The following is a 20,043-nucleotide window of genomic DNA, read 5'->3' on the forward strand; positions in this document are numbered from 1 at the left end:
TAATATAAGTTCAAAAAGCAGCCCAGGATCTAAAGCCTCCCAATAGAAACTAGGTCCAGATGCAACTGCACCTTGCCCTAAGGCGACACATCTTGCCAGTCAGGTTGTAAGGAAATCCACAATGAATATGCATGAGAAAGATCTGCATATAATTGAGCCAGAGCATGCCAATCTATCTCATGGATATTCATTGTGCCTATCCTGAAAGTCTGACTGGTTAGGTGTGTCTCAAGGAATGGACTAAGAGTAAGAACCTCTGCCCCACGGTTGCCATTTCACCTAAAGTCAATCAAAGAGTCCTAGTTTTTGACACATTGCATGCAGGGAGCAGTAATTCCGATGTTTCCTTTCACGGTCCCCTAAGAAAATCAGAACTTCAACTGCATTCAAGCAATGAGGCACAATTAGGACTGGGTCGATCTGTTTGTCTGATCTGGAATGAAGTGGCAGAAGCCATTGCCTTGAATAGATCATAAACCAGGATAGTGCATCTCCGACGTTTATACTTGACATCTGAATGTTTCAACAAGGAGTAAGAGAAAGAATCCCACGTACCGGCAGGGTAATCTGAGGTCAGTTGTGTGCTTTCCAGAGGAGTTCCCCGAGCCCTCTCTCATTAAACAATCACTTGCAGGCAGGCGGAGGCCTCCCTTCATTAATTAAGAGGACGGAGCCTTCGCCCCTCCCCCGCGGAGCCGCCGTCTATTTGTGCGTCTGAGGGAGGCGGCCAGAGCTAATCCGGGCTCCTTCCTGCTGGGTGTGCGCGCGCCATGGAACGTTCCCCGGCCGGAGAGAAGCGCCACGCGCTGGAGGTCAGCACAGCAGCAGCAGCAGCCGCCGCCGGCCTTTGCTGTAGGGTAGGGTAGGGGCTTGCATTGCGCTGCTGTAACCCTGTTTCCCCAATGCCTTTTCCGTAGGAGACGCCCGGGAAGAAAGGGGCTCCCCCAAGCCCGGTGGTTTTTATCGACTCCTTGGTGCTGAAGCTACGTCGCTGTGTGCCCCTGAAGCATGTGGTAAGTGATGCGCCTGCTGCCCCTTTCAGCTGTGACTACCCCCCATCACCACCATTAATGTGAAAGTCTGGGGGGAGGATAAATGTCCATGAGAGTTGGGGGTTTACTAGGCTTTTGTTATAAATGCCCCAGGAAGCTAATTTATGATTTAAGATGGCTAAAGTGGAAGTTTGTCCCTTGAACTCTTAGAACCTGTGGGATGTTTGTGTCCTACTGCCTGGTCATTAAACTACATCCTATGTTGACCCTGAAGGATTAAACTCTTTAGGAAAAAAAACAAATTAAGGCACTATAATGCTTCCTATCTCTTCAAACCTAAAAGGCTGTCTATCTACCCCTAACTGAGCTGGATGTTCACTTGGATGCAGATACGGTGCTGCTCTCTACATTGGTGATGGGGTGGAGGGGAATTAGGGCTGGAGGGTACTGGAAGCCAATAGTAACAGGTGGGGGAGAGAAAAAGGGATATAAAAAAATGGATAAAGTGCGTAGCTTGCTGGGCAGACTGGATGGGCCATTTGGTCTTCTGCCGTCATTCTATGTTTCTATATATATGTTTCTATCTGTTTCAATAACTGTGAAATGGAACTTTCTGAAGCCAGGCAGTTTGTGTTTTGGTGGTGCGGGGCGGTCCCCACATGCACCATGACTAGGCTCCTGTCACTTAAGCTTGCTCACGTTCTTCTCTGTAGCTGAACTTTCTCCAGAGAGTGGCTAACCTCGTCCCCCTGTCTATCGTGGTGGAGGATGGTGGATCCCATCGTTCCTTGCCTGCTGGGAGGCGCTGCCTCAGCGGGAGGAAGCGGCTGGGGAGGCTGCTGTGTTTCCTCTTCTCCATCACACCCCACTGGCTGCAGTGCATACTCGGCTACCCAAGGCCCCAAGACATCGGAGGATCTGCTGCCCCTGAGGGTAAGACCTCACCTGGCAGGAGGTGGGAGGAGGAGCTGTTTCTGGATCCCTGGAGGGGTCTGGGTAGTGCTAAACAGTACTTCTAGTTGCTAAGTCTTGAGTGCTACTGAAAAAGCAGAATCTTGCAATCAAAAGTGCATTTAAAACTTACTTTCACATGCTTTGGGATCTTGAGCAAGTACTGCATCATTCAACATGATCCTTTTATCTGGCTAGTTGGAATAGTGCAGGCTAATGTTTTGGTTGCATGGCTAGTGATTTTGAGGAGGCATCACTTTGGGTGTTTAACTCTCTTGGTGAACTTGTTACCCTTTCTCTCAACTGTTTGCCAACCCAGAGTCTATCTGGGGCAGTCCTTGCAGGCTTTTAGGGGAAAGGCTTGCAGTATAACTCTTGAAATGTATCTTCCCTTCTAGCAGGACCACCCCAGCTGAGCTATCTCTTCTTAAATTCTTCTGTCTTGCACATGCACATCTGAACCATCCCAATCCTCAAAGGCTGTGAACCTGGGTCTGGTTTTTAAGATATTTGACAACTATTCTTCAGTCACTTGTTGTTCATGGCCCCTTGAGGACCAATTTTGTGTCGGTGACTGCACTACCTTGGTGATAAGGAGGTTCTCCAACGTGGCCATCTCGGCTCCTCATGAGCCACAGAGTGGCCTGGTTGTCAGGATAACTGCAATGAATGTGCAAGACTTGCATGCATTGCCTCAGTTGTATGCATATTCGTTGTGGCTATCCTGGAAGTCAGGCCTGCATGCAGTTGAGTTGGCCACCCCTGGTGTGCTTCCTGCTGCTGCTTGTTTAGCATCATAGCTAGGTAGCCTGAGTGTTTGTGGGGAACGTTCCTGTACTTTCAATTAAAAAATGTGTGACCAAGAACATAGTTTGGGAAGGGCTGCATTGGTTTCCATATATTCAAAATCTATGTACAACAGAAACAGCACAGAGTGCTAGGGTTGTGCTGTGGGTCCTTGTGCTTTCTGTATAGGAACAGACAATAAGCCTTGCTGCATTTAAGTGGGAAACTGGATAGAAAGGTAACATCTAAATATCCTGTGGCCTTGCTTAGGGGTGATGGGCTTTTGGGGAGAGCTGGACACTTTTTTTGTCTTCCTATTGCTCTGGAAAAATAAGTCATGGACAGGGACACTGACAGTTCCATGTTCTGGTTTTTGAAAGAAGTAAAACAGTCTCCCCTCAACCCCTGGGGTAAAGGGTGCAAAAGGAAGCAGGAAGATGTGGACTTGGAGGAACAACAGTCCTGGATCGAGGCCCTGGAGGAGGACTTACCAGAGGAAGACGAGGCAGACACCACATACGAGGTTCGTACTGTGCGAAGCTTCTGTTGGCTTTCTAGGAGCCTTATCTCCCACTTCTGTGCATGCCCATGCCCCTCATCCCTTCATGCAGCAAAAACACCTTGCACGTCCCTCCCCTAGTCCATTCCAAAGCCATTTAGACGGGTAACTGAAGCTATGTCTAACCGGCTTCCCCAGGTATATTCAGTGCTTCTAGTCATGCAGCTGGAAGTTAGGGGGATAAGTCAGGAAGGAGTGGAGTTAGCCGGTTAACTTGTAAGCTAAGTTGGTGAGGCCATAGGCCTGTCCTAAAGCTAAGCTGGCTATACTGGGTGGCATGGCCACGCGGCTCATGTGCTCATCTGGCTAACCTAGTGGCTGAATATTGCCCTCCATATATCCACTTAAGAGCTGGTGCTTTGCAAATGCCCTGAGCCACGGCTCTTGCAGACATTACATGCCCGGGTAAAAACTAAACACTGCTGCAAGAGGATGGAGGAGACCTTGCTGCTCTGAAAGAAAAGGGATGCATAACACGACAGGACCTAAACATGTTGTGGTGTGGATCTCTGCTCTGCTCCCCTGTGTGGTGATGCCTTTGGGTAGTTATCCCTGACATGGGGACGAGAGGATGCCATTGGCTCAGCTTCTACACTGCAGAATTAGGGGGCTCTGATCTGGGCTTCAGCCCTGGACCAGAGGCTGAGATACAGCTCAGCAGAAGTGTAAAAGTGGCTCAAATTATATTCAGAAAACATAGCCTGAAAGTTAGGGGGAGGCGTATTCAGTTCCAGTCTCTAAGTTGTGAAGAGAGGGAGTAAAACCATTCTTGGAGCTTGCTGCATCCCAAAATCTCTAGCAAGCTCCACTTGATGGCTGCAGGACTGGTCTCTGGCATGGTTTTGGTGAGAGCTGACGATGGGGTGGCTCATGAAAGGGACTGGTAGTGCTTCGTGTAAGCTTGTAATAAGATGGCATAGTGCTGGGCATTCCTGTGCCTTCCTCCTTGTGGGCATCAGATTGCCCTGTCTGCACTCACTCGATCCTCTGCTCTTCTCCATTCTCCCAGCCCAGTAAATCTGAGACGGACAGTGAAGAACACAGGTCGAAGAACGAGACGGAAAGTGACCTGGAGTTTGAAGAGAAGGATGGGCTGCTGATGTTGAAGGAATCCCTGAAGACGGCTGGTGTAAGTGCATAAGGAGCCATTAACCCTGCTCCATTTCACATTTAATTACGCGATGTGCTTTGGTATCGAGAATCCACTGGAGTAATCCAGCTGTGAGGTGGGAGAAACAAATTCATTCTGAGCCCAGCTCTGCTGTACCTCAATATTCAGGGTCTGCCACAGCTGCCCCCTCCCTCTGATAGCAGCAAGCGAAAATCCCTCTTTCTGAAAGATGAGTTGCAAGCCATGGAGGATAGGGATTTATCTTACTCAAATTACAACAGCAAACACTGATTGTGGAGTACAGACAATCAAAATAGTATCATAGGAAACAAATAATAGTACCTATAGTTCCTTTTATTCCAAGAAATATTGGGGGAGAAAATATTAAGTGGTTGGTTTTAACAGGAAAAAATCTTTCAAATTAGAAGGCTAAGTGAGGCCTAGTAGATATTCCTTAATCACCGGTCAGGAGTCTGTAGGGTATGGCATATCTAGAAACCTGTATACCTGCTATGCTTCAAAAACTACATAATTCTGATAAACCAGGCACTTGCAAGGATTAAATCTGGGCCCTCTGGCTACTACTTCAGGTCTCCTACTTAGAAATCTTTCTCCTTTCCTGAGTAATCCTTGATGCATCTGGGTAAATCCAAATTTTACCTCCCCAAAATATTTTCAAACTATTTTGCATGAACATCCTGAAAACCAGATCTCCTATGTGCAGAAAGGGTGAAAGACAAACGATGTCATTGGTTTAGGGATCGCAGATTTCCGTAACCTCTGGCACGTGATCTTCATTTAAATCTTCTTTTGTTGGTGAATAGTGTACTCGGGATATAACTGAACTGGTAGAGCTTCCGAGGGTATTTTCAACACATGCGAAAGGTAAGTCTCAAGCATATCATGCAGCCCCTACTGTCATAGATGGGAATCTACAGGCTCTTAATTTCCCATTTCCCCTGATTTTCAATATTCTCAAGCTTTTTAATATTCAAAGCTTCCACTCATATCAGCATCTCACTCTGCACTACTTCAACTTCTGCAAAACGAGATTCCAGGTGCTCCAACTTTGTATCTTGTAGATTAATCATATTTTCAATATTCAGGAATCTTTGATTAGATTCAACGGTGATTTTGTTGATAGCAAACTCAAGGCCCTTCAAGGAGTCCATTGGGATTTACCATTGGGGTCCATGCTGCCACCTGGGTTTTATAGCCTGCATCAGCCTCTCCTGCTGCTCTCCCCATCGATATTCCTTCCCTTGCACTTCATTCTCGAGGTGAAACTCTGAGAGCAGGCCCGGCCGTTGGCCCAGTCCCCACCCGTGTCGCTGCAATGCCCAGGGGTTTAGTATCCACTGAAATCTGTAACTTCCCTCCTTGTGGACTCCCCACTGCATCGGGAGAGGGAGTACTCGGTGCGCCGGGACTCAGTGTGACTTCTTCGGCCGACAGTGCGGACACCCGCTCCGTGCTGAAAGCTGCTGGGGCAGTGAAAAAGGGACTCTATCTTCAGCCGAAGACATTCAGGTACAGGTGAGGAAGTGGCAGCTTCCCTCACCTTAGCCTTACGTATTTATATGCGGCATGTTCAGAGGAAAATTAACTCTGCGGGTATCACAGGAGAGAGAGCCACTTGCCCTGCCTGCTCGCGTGGCGGCCATCTTGCACCTCCCCAGGGCAGGGCTTTTAACCCTTTAGGAACAGGTGGTCCTTGTGTGTTCTGAGGAGTCTCAGCCCCTTCTTATACCGTTTCACATTCAGAGGGTCCGTGTGCCCCTTGCCCTGTCAACTTCTGTGTATAAAAAGGAAGCCAAATTCAGCTTAAGACTTGGGATCTGAGTGGGATTTTTTTCAGTGCAGCTCCTGCTTCAAAACTTTATTTTCTTCTACACTAACTTTTTCCTTCAGTGAGTTTCATAAACTTTCTAAATGAGGGTACAATTGGTGTTGGGCCTCAAACACTTTACCAAAAAAAAATCCTACGGCAGACATCACAGCAGGGCAGGGATAGGGATACAGGAATGTAGCCCCCTACTTTGGTGGTAGAGCTTAACAGATTCAAGGAACACTCGGTTCCAGGCCAAGTCCCAGCTCTCAGGCACCAATCACTTCACCCTCAGGGGGTGTTCTTTTTGGGCCCAAGTTATGTAAGGGAACAGGGCCCAATCTTCAGCCCTGTCACACGCCCTCTTCCCGCTTTGTACTCCTGATCTGATGCAGATGGAGGCAGGCGACAAGGTGGTCAAGTAAAGCTTAGTAATCCCTCTGGGGTAGGAACCCTGAAAGAGCCACACACCCGGTGACTGAACTGGGCTTCTGGCGTAAAGGTTAGGTCTCAGTCTCTCTGGGTGGCAAAGTCCAAAAATAAAACTACCCCCACCTCAAATATGTACCCCAGACTTTCCCTCAGGCAGGGAGCGTACCTCCTGAATTGGGAGTCTCAAAACACCAAGGCAGAATCTCTTCCCTCTTCTCCAGGACAGGATTACCTAGCGAGGAATCACTGAACGTAGGCTGAGTGCGTGTGGAGTTATATGATGTAATATATAATCCATCAGGTACAGCAAAACTTACTTTACTAACAGGTCGATACAGTAACGTGCAGTTGAAGATTTCCTGTCTGTAACGTGCTGGGAGCGCACAATTCGGACACGTAAGGCGATCCAGCGATAGTCTCCAGTTTCACGCGTCCTTAGTGCTTCCTAAAAGACTCATAACCCTTTCCGCACGCAGCATGTAAATGATGTGTAAACTAACGAATTAGCTGTATAATGAAGGAATTAGCTATTCCCCTCTGATACTGTAACACGCGCTCAGATTATCTCCTTTGTAACCCGCTGTTTTGCCGCGGCCTTAACGTGTTAGTTTACCGCCTCCCCCTAGTAGGAGTTAGGACTGTGAGTCTTGTAACAAATCCATCGACACCACTTAAGATACTCAAACACAATAAACAATTAAAAAAAAAAAGCGATAAAAGAGATCGAGAAAATGTAATGATGTGGGACACATAAAACCTGTCAGAAAAAAAAAAATTTTTTAAATACCTGTCACTTTCCGAATCGTGCGGTCATCCAGGCAGCGGCGGGAGCCGGAGGGCCGCGTGGGTCCAGGCAGTGGGAGCCGGGTGTTCGAGGCCGCGGGCAGATGGGCACGTGTTTAATCGAGGGGGCGGGTGGGCGTGCGTTGGTTTCAGGCGGGCGGCGGGATCCGGGTGGGCGCGTGTTCAATCTAGGCCGCGGGCCGGGTCGCACAGGCGCGCATTCATTCACTACCGGTGGGGGCTGCCGGAGGCCGCTTTCGCCGCTTGCTCCCTCCGCCTGAATGAATGCGCGCCTGTGTGACCCGGCCCGCGGCCTAGATTGAACACGCGCCCACCCGGATCCCGCCGCCGCTGCCGCCCGCCTGAAACAAACACGCGCCCACCTGCCCGCGGCCTCGATCGAACACCCGGCTCCTGCCGCCGGCCGCCTGGATGACTGCACGATTCGGAAAGTGACAGGTATTTAAAAAATATTTTTTAACATTCAGGTTTACATTTTTTGGTTTTTTGTTTTTTACACTTCCTGGTACCTGACATTTGAAATGACAGGTACCAGCGCACCCAGGTTACTGTATAGGCGCTGTATTAAGCGCCTATACAGTAAAATGGGTTACGCGGGCATAACCCTTCCCTAACGCTTCACAGCCGCGGCATGCATTTGCATGCGATTAGAGGAGAGTATCGGGGACTAAGTGAAGAGAACTGTGCGTGCGGGGAGGAAGGGTGCGCCTGACACTGCCGCACTGTTTCTACCGCGGCCTTACAGTATCGACCTGTAAATGTTGAAAATATATGAAATTAGTAAAGAGAAGCATCTTATGTGCTTATGTGAATATCAGTACAAGCACTCATTACAGTAAGCATTACATAGATTAATCATGTAAATAAGATTGCAATCAGCAAAGAATGGAGTATTATACAGAGAATAGGTCCTCCCTGCTATAGAACTGTGTATTCTCAGAACAGGAGTACAAACTTCTCACTGAGAACAACAATTAGTACTGCCATGAAGAGCCATTAAATGGTGTGCATCTGGATTTTCCCACTGTGAACCAGAAATAGCCAAGGACCTAAGTATCTTCAACTTATTTATGCTCATGCATATTAGCTATTGTGAATTTGAAAGACTCACACAGCCTCGAGATAGATGACAGCTAACCAATTTTGGTGAATTACTTTGTTTTGCTGTGTACGTGCTGCCTCGAGGTGTCTAGTGCAGGGATGGCCAGTCCTCAAGAACAAAGCAGGCCTGGTTTTAGGATATCGACAGTAAAATTGCAAGACACTTGCATGGACTGTATGCAAGTCTCTCATGCATATTCACAGCAGATATCCTGAAAACCTGGCCTGTTTGTGGCTCTCGAGGGCTGGAGTTGGCCATCCCTGTTCTGACTGTACTAGAATAAGGGGTTGGTTACTGGGTGCTTATCATAAGCACATGGGAACATCCATGCTGGGTCAGACAGGTCCATAGAGTTCAGTAACCTGCCTGACAGTGGCCAGTCTGTTAAAAGTACTGGAATATCCCAAATAGCTGATCTGTTTATTCTTGGGGATAAGTGCTGGCTTTCCCACATCTTCCTGGTTATAAACATTTTTGCCTACTGGAACTTGTCCACCCCACTCTAATTGCCTCGATGGGTTCTCTGTGCACAGAGGGAAATACTTTTCTATGATCTGCTAGTTTTAGTGTCTCATAGTCCTTGTGTTGGGGTAAATACAGGTTCCTATCTACCTGTTCCACCGTACTCCTGACTTCATAAATCTCTCTCGTATCCCTCAGTCTGTAAGTTAGAACCCTAGCCTTCTCTGTAAGGGAGCTTTTCATCCCCTCTATCACTTTTTCTGCCCTTCTATGCCTTTTCCGTGTCTTAAGCTGGAGGACCCAGAACTGCACCCATTCTAGGTGTGGTCGCACCAGGGATCTATACAAAGACATTTTCTCTGCCTTGACTGCCGTACACTGAGCTGAAGAATTCACATTGTCTATAAGAAGGTAAAGATCTTCTTCCTAGATGGTGACATGGCATCATGAACCCCTAGCTGATCTTTCCCTCCGTGCATTACTTTACACATGTCTACATTAAATTGCATCTGCCATTTACATATGAGCTTGAGTCCCTCAAGTCTTCTGCAGTTCCTCACAATCTTCTGCTCTTGTAATGACTTGAAACTGTTCTCATCTGCAAACTTGGTCACCTTATTTGCTGCTCCATTTTCCATATCATTTATGAATATACTAAATAGCACAGATCTCAGTATTGACTCCTGGGGCATTCTACAAATGATCTTCCTCCATTTGGAGAACTGACCATTTAGGCCTACCTGGTTTACTGCCTCTTATCCTATGATCTCCCACTTTCCTGAAGTCTCATGAGGAACTTTCAAAAATCCAAATACACAATCAACAAACTCACTTTTTATCTACATATTGACACCCAAAAAAAAAATCTAGCAAATGTAAGGCGAGACTCCTTGTCTCTCTTTACTGAGGATGGGGGCTGTACCCACACCAGAGTCATTTTTTGATGACTGAGCACATAAGTGAAATTGCTGGCACTGACCCCAGCGTCCTGAGCAGCTCTTTAACATGTTATGACAGGCCTGTTCCTGGTGATCTGCAACCTTTCCCTTCAAACCACCACAGTGCCTGAAGACTAGAGGAGAATGGGTGTGATGCAGTCTGGTTGATCTGGGAAACCAAAAACCAGCGAGCCTGACCTCCATGCTAGACACAATGGTAGAAGCTATGCTCAAAAAGGACATTGCTAATCACAAACCTGGTCTAATGGGGGAGAGGCACCCTGTTTAGTTTTTCTTGCCATCTGAGCTCCTTATTATCCTTGTCTAGTGTCCAACTGTTTACCTTGCAGGCTTTTTGCATCTGATGTACTTGAAAGGTTTGTTTACCACTATTCTTAGATGTAAAGTAATTTAAAGAATCTAATTGGTCAGTGCTTCCCTATTCTCATTTGTGAATCTGCTTTCCATTTTCTTTTTGAAAGATTCACGTTTAACTTTGCTTCTTTCAGCTCACTATGTAATCCATGATGGTAGTCATTTGGCTTCCCTTCAACCTTTTTAATGCACTGAATACACTTTTGTCTGGGCCTCAAGGATGGTTTTAATGTTCATGCCTCATGCAAGTTTTGACCTTCTGAACTGCAGTTTTTTTTTCTAACAAATGTCTTCCTTTTTGGTCTCCCATTTTTTTATAGTTAAAGGCTACTACAATAATGTTCCCTCCAGTGATCAAATGTAATTACATTATGAATGCTATTACCAAGCAGATCCACCACCTTTTTCTCTTGCACCAGATCTGTTCCCCCCTCATTAAGTTCATGAAGCAGTCACTGACATCTAGGAACTCTACCTCCCTTATGTCCTGCTTTAGTAGCCAGTTTAATCTATTAGCATTGTCATGGTTCCTCATTCTGGCTAGGTGGGGGTAGTACATCACCACTACTATACTTTCCTGTTTAGCAATGGAATTTTGTTCCATAAGTTTCACATTTTCAAACTTTTTTAATAGATATCAGTTCTTTTAGGAAGCAACTTAACAAGTAACATTCATAATCAAATATAAAACAAATTCAAAAACACCAATATATAGCCTGCAATAAGGACAAGGACCAAAAATAGGCCTGAAGTTGACAGTTTTAGTCCTCAATCTAAACCATATGCCTGCAAATTTTTAGAGCCTTTTTAAATTCTGCTATATTGCATAAGGCTTCCAGATCGCAGTTTTTCCTGCAATAGTGCCATCCTGCTCTGTCCCCTAGAATTCATCTCATTTGTTATTCTTTCACCTGGTTTCTGAGATGCCAGTTGTCTCTCTAGCACCCTACACTCTAACTCTCCAGCCTGCTTTTAGATGTAAAATGTTCTCATACAGGCAGTTTAAAGTAGGTTTATTTGTAATTCATGTGTACACAATCTAATCAAATACAGGCAGCTTGGAATTTGCATGCTCTTCATTTAAATGCATCTGGGCTTTCAGCTTTTAAATCCACCTTAGGACTTTCTAACTTGGCTGGCCAATATCCTTGTCTGTCAGCTTTCCCCCATGTTCTGGTTTGAAAAAATGCTCATCTATTATTTTTTAAATACCAGCAGACACATTCCCCTCTGGTTAAAGTGCAGCCCATCCTTTCAGAACAGGCTCCCCTTACCCCAAAATGTGTTCAGTTCCTAACATCTAAAGCCCTCTTTTCCCACGCTCTCATCCATGCACGGACTGCAGAGGAACAGGGAGCACTTCTGAGAACACCCTTCTAGATGTTTTTCCTAACAAAAATCCTAAATGTAGCCTCTGGAACCTACGTCAATATCCAAATGTAGGAGGACAACTGGCTCCTCTCAGCACTCTGATCTATCTGGGCAGACATGAAGTCTGCCACCCTCACATCAGGCAAGGAAGCTAAGCCATCAGCTACCCTGTTACCCTTGGCCATCCTGTTCCTGCCCTCCTTGGAGGGTCATCCTTAGTGTGAGGATTGCATCCCCTGGAGGGCAGGTCATAGCTATAGGGTTACTTTCTGCAACTGAGGTGACGCTCTCCTGCTGGGCAGCCCCAATGCTGGTCTTCCTGATGGTGTCCTCTCTATACTTCTGCCATTCATTTGAGTCCCAGGAGTTCTTTGCATTAAGCACACACATGCAACCTCTCACGAGCTGGTACATAATCATGCATGTGGTACTCGATACAAACGACTGGATAGACTCCCATTTTGCTGCTGGACTGTCTGCATATCTTAAGGTTTAAACATCCGCCCCTGCACGCAGCCAGAAATTTTACTTTCAGAACTTCACACAAGCTCCACAAGCAAAGTCCAGGTAGACAGCAGTCACCAAGCATAGTCCAAGCCTGCTTAGTATACACGTTTCCCTACACCTCACTGGCCTTCTACTTGCCAGATTGTCCCCCATACTTAGCTCAGTCATCAGTGATTTTGCAAACCATCAGCCACAGACAACAGGAGTCTGGTGCGTGTGCTCTGAGCCCATAACTGTTGCCATTAGGTGATCTGAGACATTCAGGCTGATACAGTAAGGTCACACAGAAAGCAGGCCCTCGGAGCACCTCTCCTGGGTGCACTATACAGGGGTCATGCTAAAAAGGAGGTGCTAGGCACAATAGCACAACCCTAGTGCTTCCTCGGCAGCGGACGCCTAGGAGAGGTGGCTGTCGGTGGATTTGGAAAACAGACGGTCAATTGTACAAGCATCTGTTTTCCTAACCTGACTGCGGGACTCTTTAAGCTCTTGGTTCCTCCGACTTATTGCCATGATATTGTCAGGATGTGCAGGAAAGCAGTATGTTCTGTGTTTGGGCTGCTCAGACATAGCACTTGCTCTTGGGCAGGTGCTAATTTCTGAGCATAAAATGTGCAGATAAGGCAAATGGCTATAGCCTCAACATGCATTTGGATGTGCTAAACCCCTTATTGTAGAAGGGATTGTGGATGCAGGTTAAACAATGCACTTTACTGTATTGGCCTGACTGTGCCCTACCCCAGAAGCTATGAACCCAGCCACTGCCAGTTGCTGTTCTGTCCTCAGTGTGATCTCCTTGTATTCAGGAGCAGGCCGAGGAGCCGGAGGCGCCGGAGACCAGTGCTCAGGAGCAGGCCGAGGAGCCGGAGGTGCTGGGAACCTGTGCTCAGGAGCAGGCCGAGGAGCCGGAGGTGCCGGGAACCTGTGCTCAGGAGCCGGAGGTGCCGGAGACCAGTGCTCGGGAGCAGGGCGAGGAGCCGGAGGTGCCGGAGACCAGTGCTCGGGAGCAGGGCGAGGAGCCGGAGGTGCCGGAGACCAGTGCTCGGGAGCAGGGCGAGGAGCCGGAGGTGCCGGAGACCAGTGCTCGGGAGCAGGGCGAGGAGCCGGAGGTGCCGGAGACCAGTGCTCGGGAGCAGGGCGAGGAGCCGGAGGTGCCGGAGACCAGTGCTCGGGAGCAGGGCGAGGAGCCGGAGGTGCCGGAGACCAGTGCTCGGGAGCAGGGCACTTCAGCAGTTGAGGACTGTTCTACCATTTCAGGAGAAGCTAAGGGTTTCCTAACAGATGAGTGTGTGCCTGACAGGAAAGAAATGGATGGTGAGTATGTTTGGGGAGGAAAGTTAGGTGATGTAACTCAGAAGTGTCAGCATGGCATGTGTGCTGCAGATTGCTGTGTAGTAAAGAGGGTGGGAGAGCACAGAAGGGTCTGCATTGCTGGTAATTAATGCATGTAACCCCCTTCCATGTATTTCAGGCAGGACTGGGGGGGACAGGGTGGGTCACACTGAATTACTTGGGGAAATCTTAAACTGCTCTTTAGAGAAAGGGGGTTCATTGGCATGGCCCTAACTCACCTGGAGTTCAGTGCATGTATTAATACCAAACGTAAATATCTCAAGCTTCCTGCTCACCCAGCTCTTTGCACAGGGTAAATCAGACGATGCAGTTTTACTTTCTAAAATATAAACCTTTCAACGCACAAGATAATGTGTGCTTGCATCTGAGAGGTTACACAGCTCTTACAGTACCAGATTTATTTGCAGGAAATGTTTCTTCTGCAGTCTGGATCTGACTCTCTGCTTATTTGGCCGTGTCAGGGTTCACATTATAGCTTGTCTTCTGCAAAAGGCTCTTCCCACGTAGGGGCCTGATGGAAGTGCACTCAGCAAGGAGCTCTGGGCACACAAGGGGCCGGATTTTCACAAGGTTACACACGCCGGCCTATTAAAGAGGGGCGGGGCCAGAGGCCTCCGTCACAGCAGCCATTGCCGCTGTGTTGAAGGATCGCGTGCCGGCAGGCTGCTGGCGTGCGCAACTTGCACTGCCCGAAAGGCATGAAAAGTAAGATAAGAATTTGGGGTGGGAAGGTGTGGGGGAAGAGAAGTTCCCCCTTCCAGGCTGCTCTGATCTTGGAGCAGCCTGGGAGGGAACGGGGAAGACAGTGCAGCTCGGCGCACGCAAGGTGCGCCCCATTGTGTGCACAGACCCCTGATTTTATAACTTGTATGCCGGGTAGCATGTGCACATGTCCACTATGCACGCTCCTTTTCAAATCTAACCCAGTGTGTGCTTAAACTGCCCATTGGCTAGTGCCATGCCGTGTAAATCTGATGCTAATGAAGGCATTGGCTAGGACCCCTGACGCGCGCGCACACGCACGCACACACCCCAGGCATGGAGGTGCACTGGCTCAATGCTATCTTAATGCTCCGCTTTTAACTCCTGGTCAGATGCTGGGGCAGAAGGTCCTGTACTTGGGGGATTCATTTGCTTGTACAAATCTAATGAGCTGAAAATAACTCCCATCTCTGCCATGGTCATGAGTTGCATATTGCACAGTACATGTGAGCTGGATCTGTGATGCACGCAGACATGAAACTGCTTATACATTAACTATAGGGGGTAATGGTCTGAGCTCCCACCTGGCAACTTAATTTATGAAAGTGGGGGAAGCAAAAAGTGATTTCATGAGTCTTTGAATTCTCAACTTGGAAAAAAATAGCAAGTTCTTCACCAAGAGGCTTATTCTAGTCCTAGCATGCAACAGCAGTGCTAACCCTAACACCTACCCTGTATCTTTATAAAATAAAGCAAACTTAGAAATACTTAAGAAAAATCACCCCTGAAACACCAAATAACAGATGTTGGAGCAACTGGTGTTTTTCCCCCATGTACATGGAAATATTTTCCACTCTGAAAAGCACCAGGGCTCACCCAGGCTGTGCACAGGCTGCAGCCTTCACGAGCTGGGGTGTTACACTTCTGTCGTATTCACATCCAGCTTAACCCACTCGTTGGAGGCCGTCTCACTAAACCCTTGTCGTTCCCTGAACACAGCCTTGGGTACCTTACCAATGGCTCTCTAGGATCAGTTTCCTGGACCCTCATTGGGTATTACCGGAGTATCTTGACTAGAGGGTAAGCTCTCCAGAGCAGGGACTCTGCACCCGCATAGTGCTCTGGGTGTCTAGCAGTGTCAGAGCAGGTTATTGGCTCTAACCTGATGTTTGTGTTTTCCTTTTAGAATAAAGGAGCATCCAAAACTTTGCTTTTCAGCCAGAAGGCACCTTGAATCTACCGGACTCCCCTCTCAGCTACAGCACTGCTTTTCATCACAGGGCTGGTTTTTCTCCCCTAGTTAAAAACTGGTGGGTGTGTTGGTAAAGCAATTTCTGATGCCCAATTGAATTGTAACACTTAATAGTTTGTCCCAATAAATCTTTTTCATGTCATAGTCTGCTTCTATGCTTTTTGCACTCTGCCTTAGGGTTTTCAGCTGCTGAGATCTGATGCGTCTGCAGGAATGTCCTGTAACAGACCACCCCTGATATACACCTCAAAGGCTTGTGTCTGCCACAGTTCTGTGTCTGTGTCTCAGCCCCAGCCTGGACACCATGCCCTGGCTCGTTTCCTGCCCCAGAGGATCTCTGCCCTAGTCCTCGGCCAGCAGTAAGGCAACGGTAACCTACTTCTAACCCAGTATCCTCCTGCAGCAGCCTCCTAGGCGTCACAACCCTGCAGGCGTGGGGCCCTCTCACCCTATGGAGAAGAGGTCTGCCCAGCTGCCTCCCAAAAAAGCAATGTGCATGGCCTGGCCGTCCTACTTGCCAGAGGTATTAGGAGGAAGCTGGTGAAAAACAGGAGCCTTAAGGTGGGAATCCCCCATCAGCAGGAGCAATTCCTGGGCACCGTAGCCAGAGGGGCTGTGTGCAGAGGAATCTTTTACCTACAACCTACCACCAAGGTGGCCGAGCTGGAAGAAGTAATGCCCCAGGTACCAGAGTGAGTTGCTAGAGAGCACACAGCTGGGATCTTGTGTCCCAGGGTGGCAGCGTAGCTCTTCTGTGTGCCTTAAATGCAGGAGGCACAGTAAAGCAATATAACCAAGCAGCCAGGTTTTAAAACAAAAAGGGAATGAAGAAATCCCCAACTTAAAATAATGCATACTGTAAAACAGTAAGCCAGTGTAATCCATCTGCCCTAATTATTGCAGTATCCTTGTAAGCTGAGGGCTTATGAAAGCAACAATTGCCAGGCTTAATAGGATAAAGAGAGGAGAGTGCAAGCTGCCTGTACATGGAGGAGCTACTGGTGCTCTAACGTAGGGGGAGCACTGTGAAAACTGGCCTAATCTCAAATTTCACAGTACAAGGGTTTTTAGGAGCAGGTAGGCTGGCTGTTAAGTACCAAGTGGGAGTGTTTTATCACCATGAATCTACTCCTTCCTCCAAGAGCCCCTGTGCACCTCCTTCCTATGTTCAATGCCCCTGCTAAGAGCAGTCTCGGGTACTTGTTCCCCCCCCCCCCCTCTACATGGGAGGGGCTACAAGTGAGGACCGCTGGGTACAGAATGACTGCATTCAAGGCCTCTGGACAGCTGTGATGCAAGGAGTGGGTTAGCTCAGGGTTGCTTTATTTTAGGGCACACGGACTGTAGTGACTGCAAGACCACTGCTCAGATGTGTGGTGGTCCTGGCGTAGCCTGGGTCTGGTAAGGAGAGGATCTAAGCTGCAGGTACTACCCTGCCATGGAAAGGTCACCCTCCTGTGTGCCCAGGCTGAGGACCCAGCTGCAACCATACCTGGCCCTGTCTTCAAAGTATCCATCCAACCATTCTTTGGCCTGTAACAATTCATGGTCTATGAGCTTCAGTGGCAGCAGTAGATGTCATGGTTGGGCAACAACTTTTCTCAAACTGTTTAGTTTTCCAGGTGGGTGAACAAGAGAGCTAAGGCTGCAGCAAGCAGGACGAGTGGCCATTTTCAGTGTTCTCCACCCTTGAGTCTGTAGGAATAAAAATCTCAATGTACTACTGTACCTCTACCACAATGGATTATTTGACTTCAGCGGCGCGGTAGATACGAACTAGTTGAGGTGCTGACCAAATTATGTAATTGCCAAGCAGACACTCTTTACGTAGGCTGCTGATAACAGGAGTCTGGTCTTAGCAAAGGCAGCAGCGAGCACAAGGAAGCCTGTGCTTACAGGCAGTGTCCTTCAGAAAGACCATCCAGGCCAGGAGTGCATGAGAAACAGATCCAAACCTGTCACTTCTACCTGGAGACTGCAGCGTCCCATCACAGAGGCGGGCTCGGTCTCAGTGCCTGCCTGATGGCCTGGGTGGGTGGGTGGGGGGTCAAGAGGTTTAGGTGAATGACCTGATCAGAATTGGACTCTTGTCACTAAATTAGTACACAGGAAGCCTCTGAATATGCAGACACTGACTTTTAAAATCCCTGGGTGTGAAAAGGGCTTGGGGTGCTGGCTCACCCGATTCCATTCAGTGCTGAGAAGACAACAGGGACCCTGCCTCACCAGAGCTGGGGGCTGGAAGAGCTCTAAAGCCCTGCTGAGGTAGCCCCCAGCCTGCCAGACTCTGGACTTTTGGCAAGTCTTGTGGGGGTCAGGAGGATCCCCCAAGACTTGCCAAAAGCCCCTGGTGCTCCAGCGGGGGTCCCAGGAGCGATCTCCTGCACTTGGGCTGTCGGCTGCCAGTAATCAAAATGGCAAAGACAGCCTTTGCCCTTACTATGTCACAGGGGCTACCAGTACCATTGGTCAGCCCCTGTCACATGGTAGGAGCACAAGATGGCGCTGGCCATCCAGTGCTCCTACCATGTGTCAGGGTCCGGCCAATGGCACAGATACCCTGTTACATAGTAAGGGCAAAGGGCCATTGGTGCCAATATGATTACTGGCAGCTGACAGCCCGGGAGCGAGAGATTACTCCAGGGACACACCCCCCACCCCCCTCCGGACCACCAGGTACCTGTAAAGTTTTTTGGGAGGGTGGGGGAAGCTAAGGTATTAGTTTTAAAAGGTTGGGGTGGGTTTATCGGCTCGGGCTTAGGTACTCTAGATGAAGTGCCGTCATTAAGCCTTTCTTTGATTGTTCATTTGGCTACTGGACCCTATGCATTCTCGTATATTTGGGAGGGGGAGAAGTCAAGGGGGTGGGTTGCTCAGGCTGCTCTGTTCAGCACCTCGATACTGATGTTTCTTTTCTGTTAGTGTGTATTACAATGTGCTGGTTATTTTCTATCACTTTAAATTACAAAAATAAAATAGCCCCCAGCCTCTGCCTACCGAGAACCACTTTTTAAAGGGCGGTTCATCTTAGGTGCAGTTTCTGTGCATGGGAAGGATTATTTGTAGCTGCTGGGGAACAGAGATGTACATCTGTATGTGCTGTAATTAAATCTTACTGCTCTTTCACTGAGAAGCCATGAGATGGCAGGCTTTCCTGTTACGTGGATGAGGGTCGGTGCCTGCAGCCGCCTTGCTAACTCGCTCCTGCTTGCAGCCAAAGCAGAAATCTGGGGTGACCTGGTCCCTTTGGGTGAGGAGGAGGATTTTTCCCCATCGCCCTCTTCTTTCCCTGTTAGCGTGGATGCAGCAGGGTGGAGCTGATCCAAACTCTGGTGAGCTTTCCCAGCCAGATGCGCATAACTCTTTTAGGGTTTACTGATCCAGGCTGAGGTTGCACATCTTCGGTTTGGAGGGTTTACACGTGGCCTGCTGCTGACACGGGGATCCTCGAGGACCCCCTAGGATTCGTTGGTTCATCCGGCAGTAGATCCTGAGATGATTCCTCTTGCAGTAATGTCCTTCGGAGTGGGCACATCCTCTTCCGTAGTGACTCGGTAGGGTTACGGTCCCATGGCGAATGCGCCAGGCCAGCATGGAGGTGCCTCGCCAGCGCGGTGCGTGCTGGTGCTCAGTAGTGGGATGCAGATGCTGCAGGTCAGGCACGGGCATGAAAGCCCATGCCAGCAGCTTCTCTTACAGGCATTGCCCACTTCCATTCAGTGCCATCGGTATATTTTTAATGAAGACTGAACAGGTTGCAATGCAATGCAATGCAATTTTTATTTCTTGATGCAGGATGCACTCTGCAAACGGTAGAACAAAAGGCAGCCGCTACTTGGAAAATCCAGCAACCTAAATGTCTACATCTGACAGGATGCCAACCAACACTTCTGTTTGAGCCAATCTGTATTTTCGCTGTAACCTGGTAGTAGCTGGGGAAATTTGTGGTTCTTTGAATCCAGCAGCCTTTCCCCAGTAAAATCCTAACAGTTTGACCTTGATGGGCACCTGGTTTTCGTTGAATGTCACCACCCACGTAAAGTCCGTAGCGTGCCACACCATCGAAACAGCTCTTTTCTCTCTCTCTTTATGTAGCCCCCACTGCGGGGGGTGTGACGGAAATACTGCAGGAGACACGTTCAGGCCCAGGGGCCAGGTTCTCACACAGTCTCACAAGTCCCCAACAGCTCTGGAGCGTGGAGTCCTCAAAGGGGGGAGGCTATACCTCCAGGGCCCAACGCGTAGGGGTGGAAACGGCTTCACTGGGTGTACCTTTAGCTACTCATATGTGGATGCAGAAATTGACAGGCCAGACGCTCCGGGTGGGTGTCCCAAAGCAGGTCAATATACTCAACTTGCACCATAAGGTTATTTCCAGTTCCACCCATGGCCCAGTCTGGCGTTTCTCTTCCTGCCTCTCCTCTCTCTCTCTTAATGTGTCCCTCAGCCCTGGGTTCTCAGATGTTCTTACCTTTCAGGGCTTGGAGTGATGTGTCCTGGGTGGAGAGGGGCGTGGGG

General features: G+C 48.5%; 1 protein-coding gene across 3 annotated transcripts; it reads left to right on the plus strand.

Moving 5' to 3' along the window:
- The first annotated feature begins 658 nt into the window (after positions 1-658).
- Positions 659-15,669, plus strand: LOC115096408 (proline-, glutamic acid- and leucine-rich protein 1-like). Of its 3 annotated transcripts, XM_029610971.1 has the most exons (8): positions 659-812; positions 918-1,013; positions 1,706-1,925; positions 3,110-3,252; positions 4,298-4,417; positions 13,025-13,159; positions 13,202-13,532; positions 15,460-15,669. In XM_029610971.1, exons 1-8 carry the CDS (start codon positions 771-773, stop codon positions 15,462-15,464), a joined length of 1,092 nt encoding a protein of 363 aa, XP_029466831.1. In that variant the 5' UTR covers positions 659-770; the 3' UTR covers positions 15,465-15,669. The 3 variants fall into 3 exon arrangements, with proteins under 3 accessions (XP_029466831.1, XP_029466828.1, XP_029466829.1); XM_029610968.1 differs by having other exon boundaries at positions 13,025-13,532; XM_029610969.1 differs by having other exon boundaries at positions 13,031-13,532.
- Positions 15,670-20,043: the final 4,374 nt, after the last annotated feature.

Source organism: Rhinatrema bivittatum, chromosome 8 (genome assembly GCF_901001135.1).
Source record: "Rhinatrema bivittatum chromosome 8, aRhiBiv1.1, whole genome shotgun sequence".
Lineage (NCBI taxonomy): Eukaryota > Metazoa > Chordata > Amphibia > Gymnophiona > Rhinatrematidae > Rhinatrema > Rhinatrema bivittatum.

Coding starts and splice junctions, on each gene's coding strand:
- LOC115096408 (XM_029610968.1), top strand. CDS start 771: ATGGAACGTTCCCCGGCCGGAGAGAAGCGCCACGCGCTGGAG. Junction 813..917: donor AGAAGCGCCACGCGCTGGAG/GTCAGCACAGCA, acceptor CCTTTTCCGTAG/GAGACGCCCGGGAAGAAAGG. Junction 3,253..4,297: donor AGGCAGACACCACATACGAG/GTTCGTACTGTG, acceptor CCATTCTCCCAG/CCCAGTAAATCTGAGACGGA.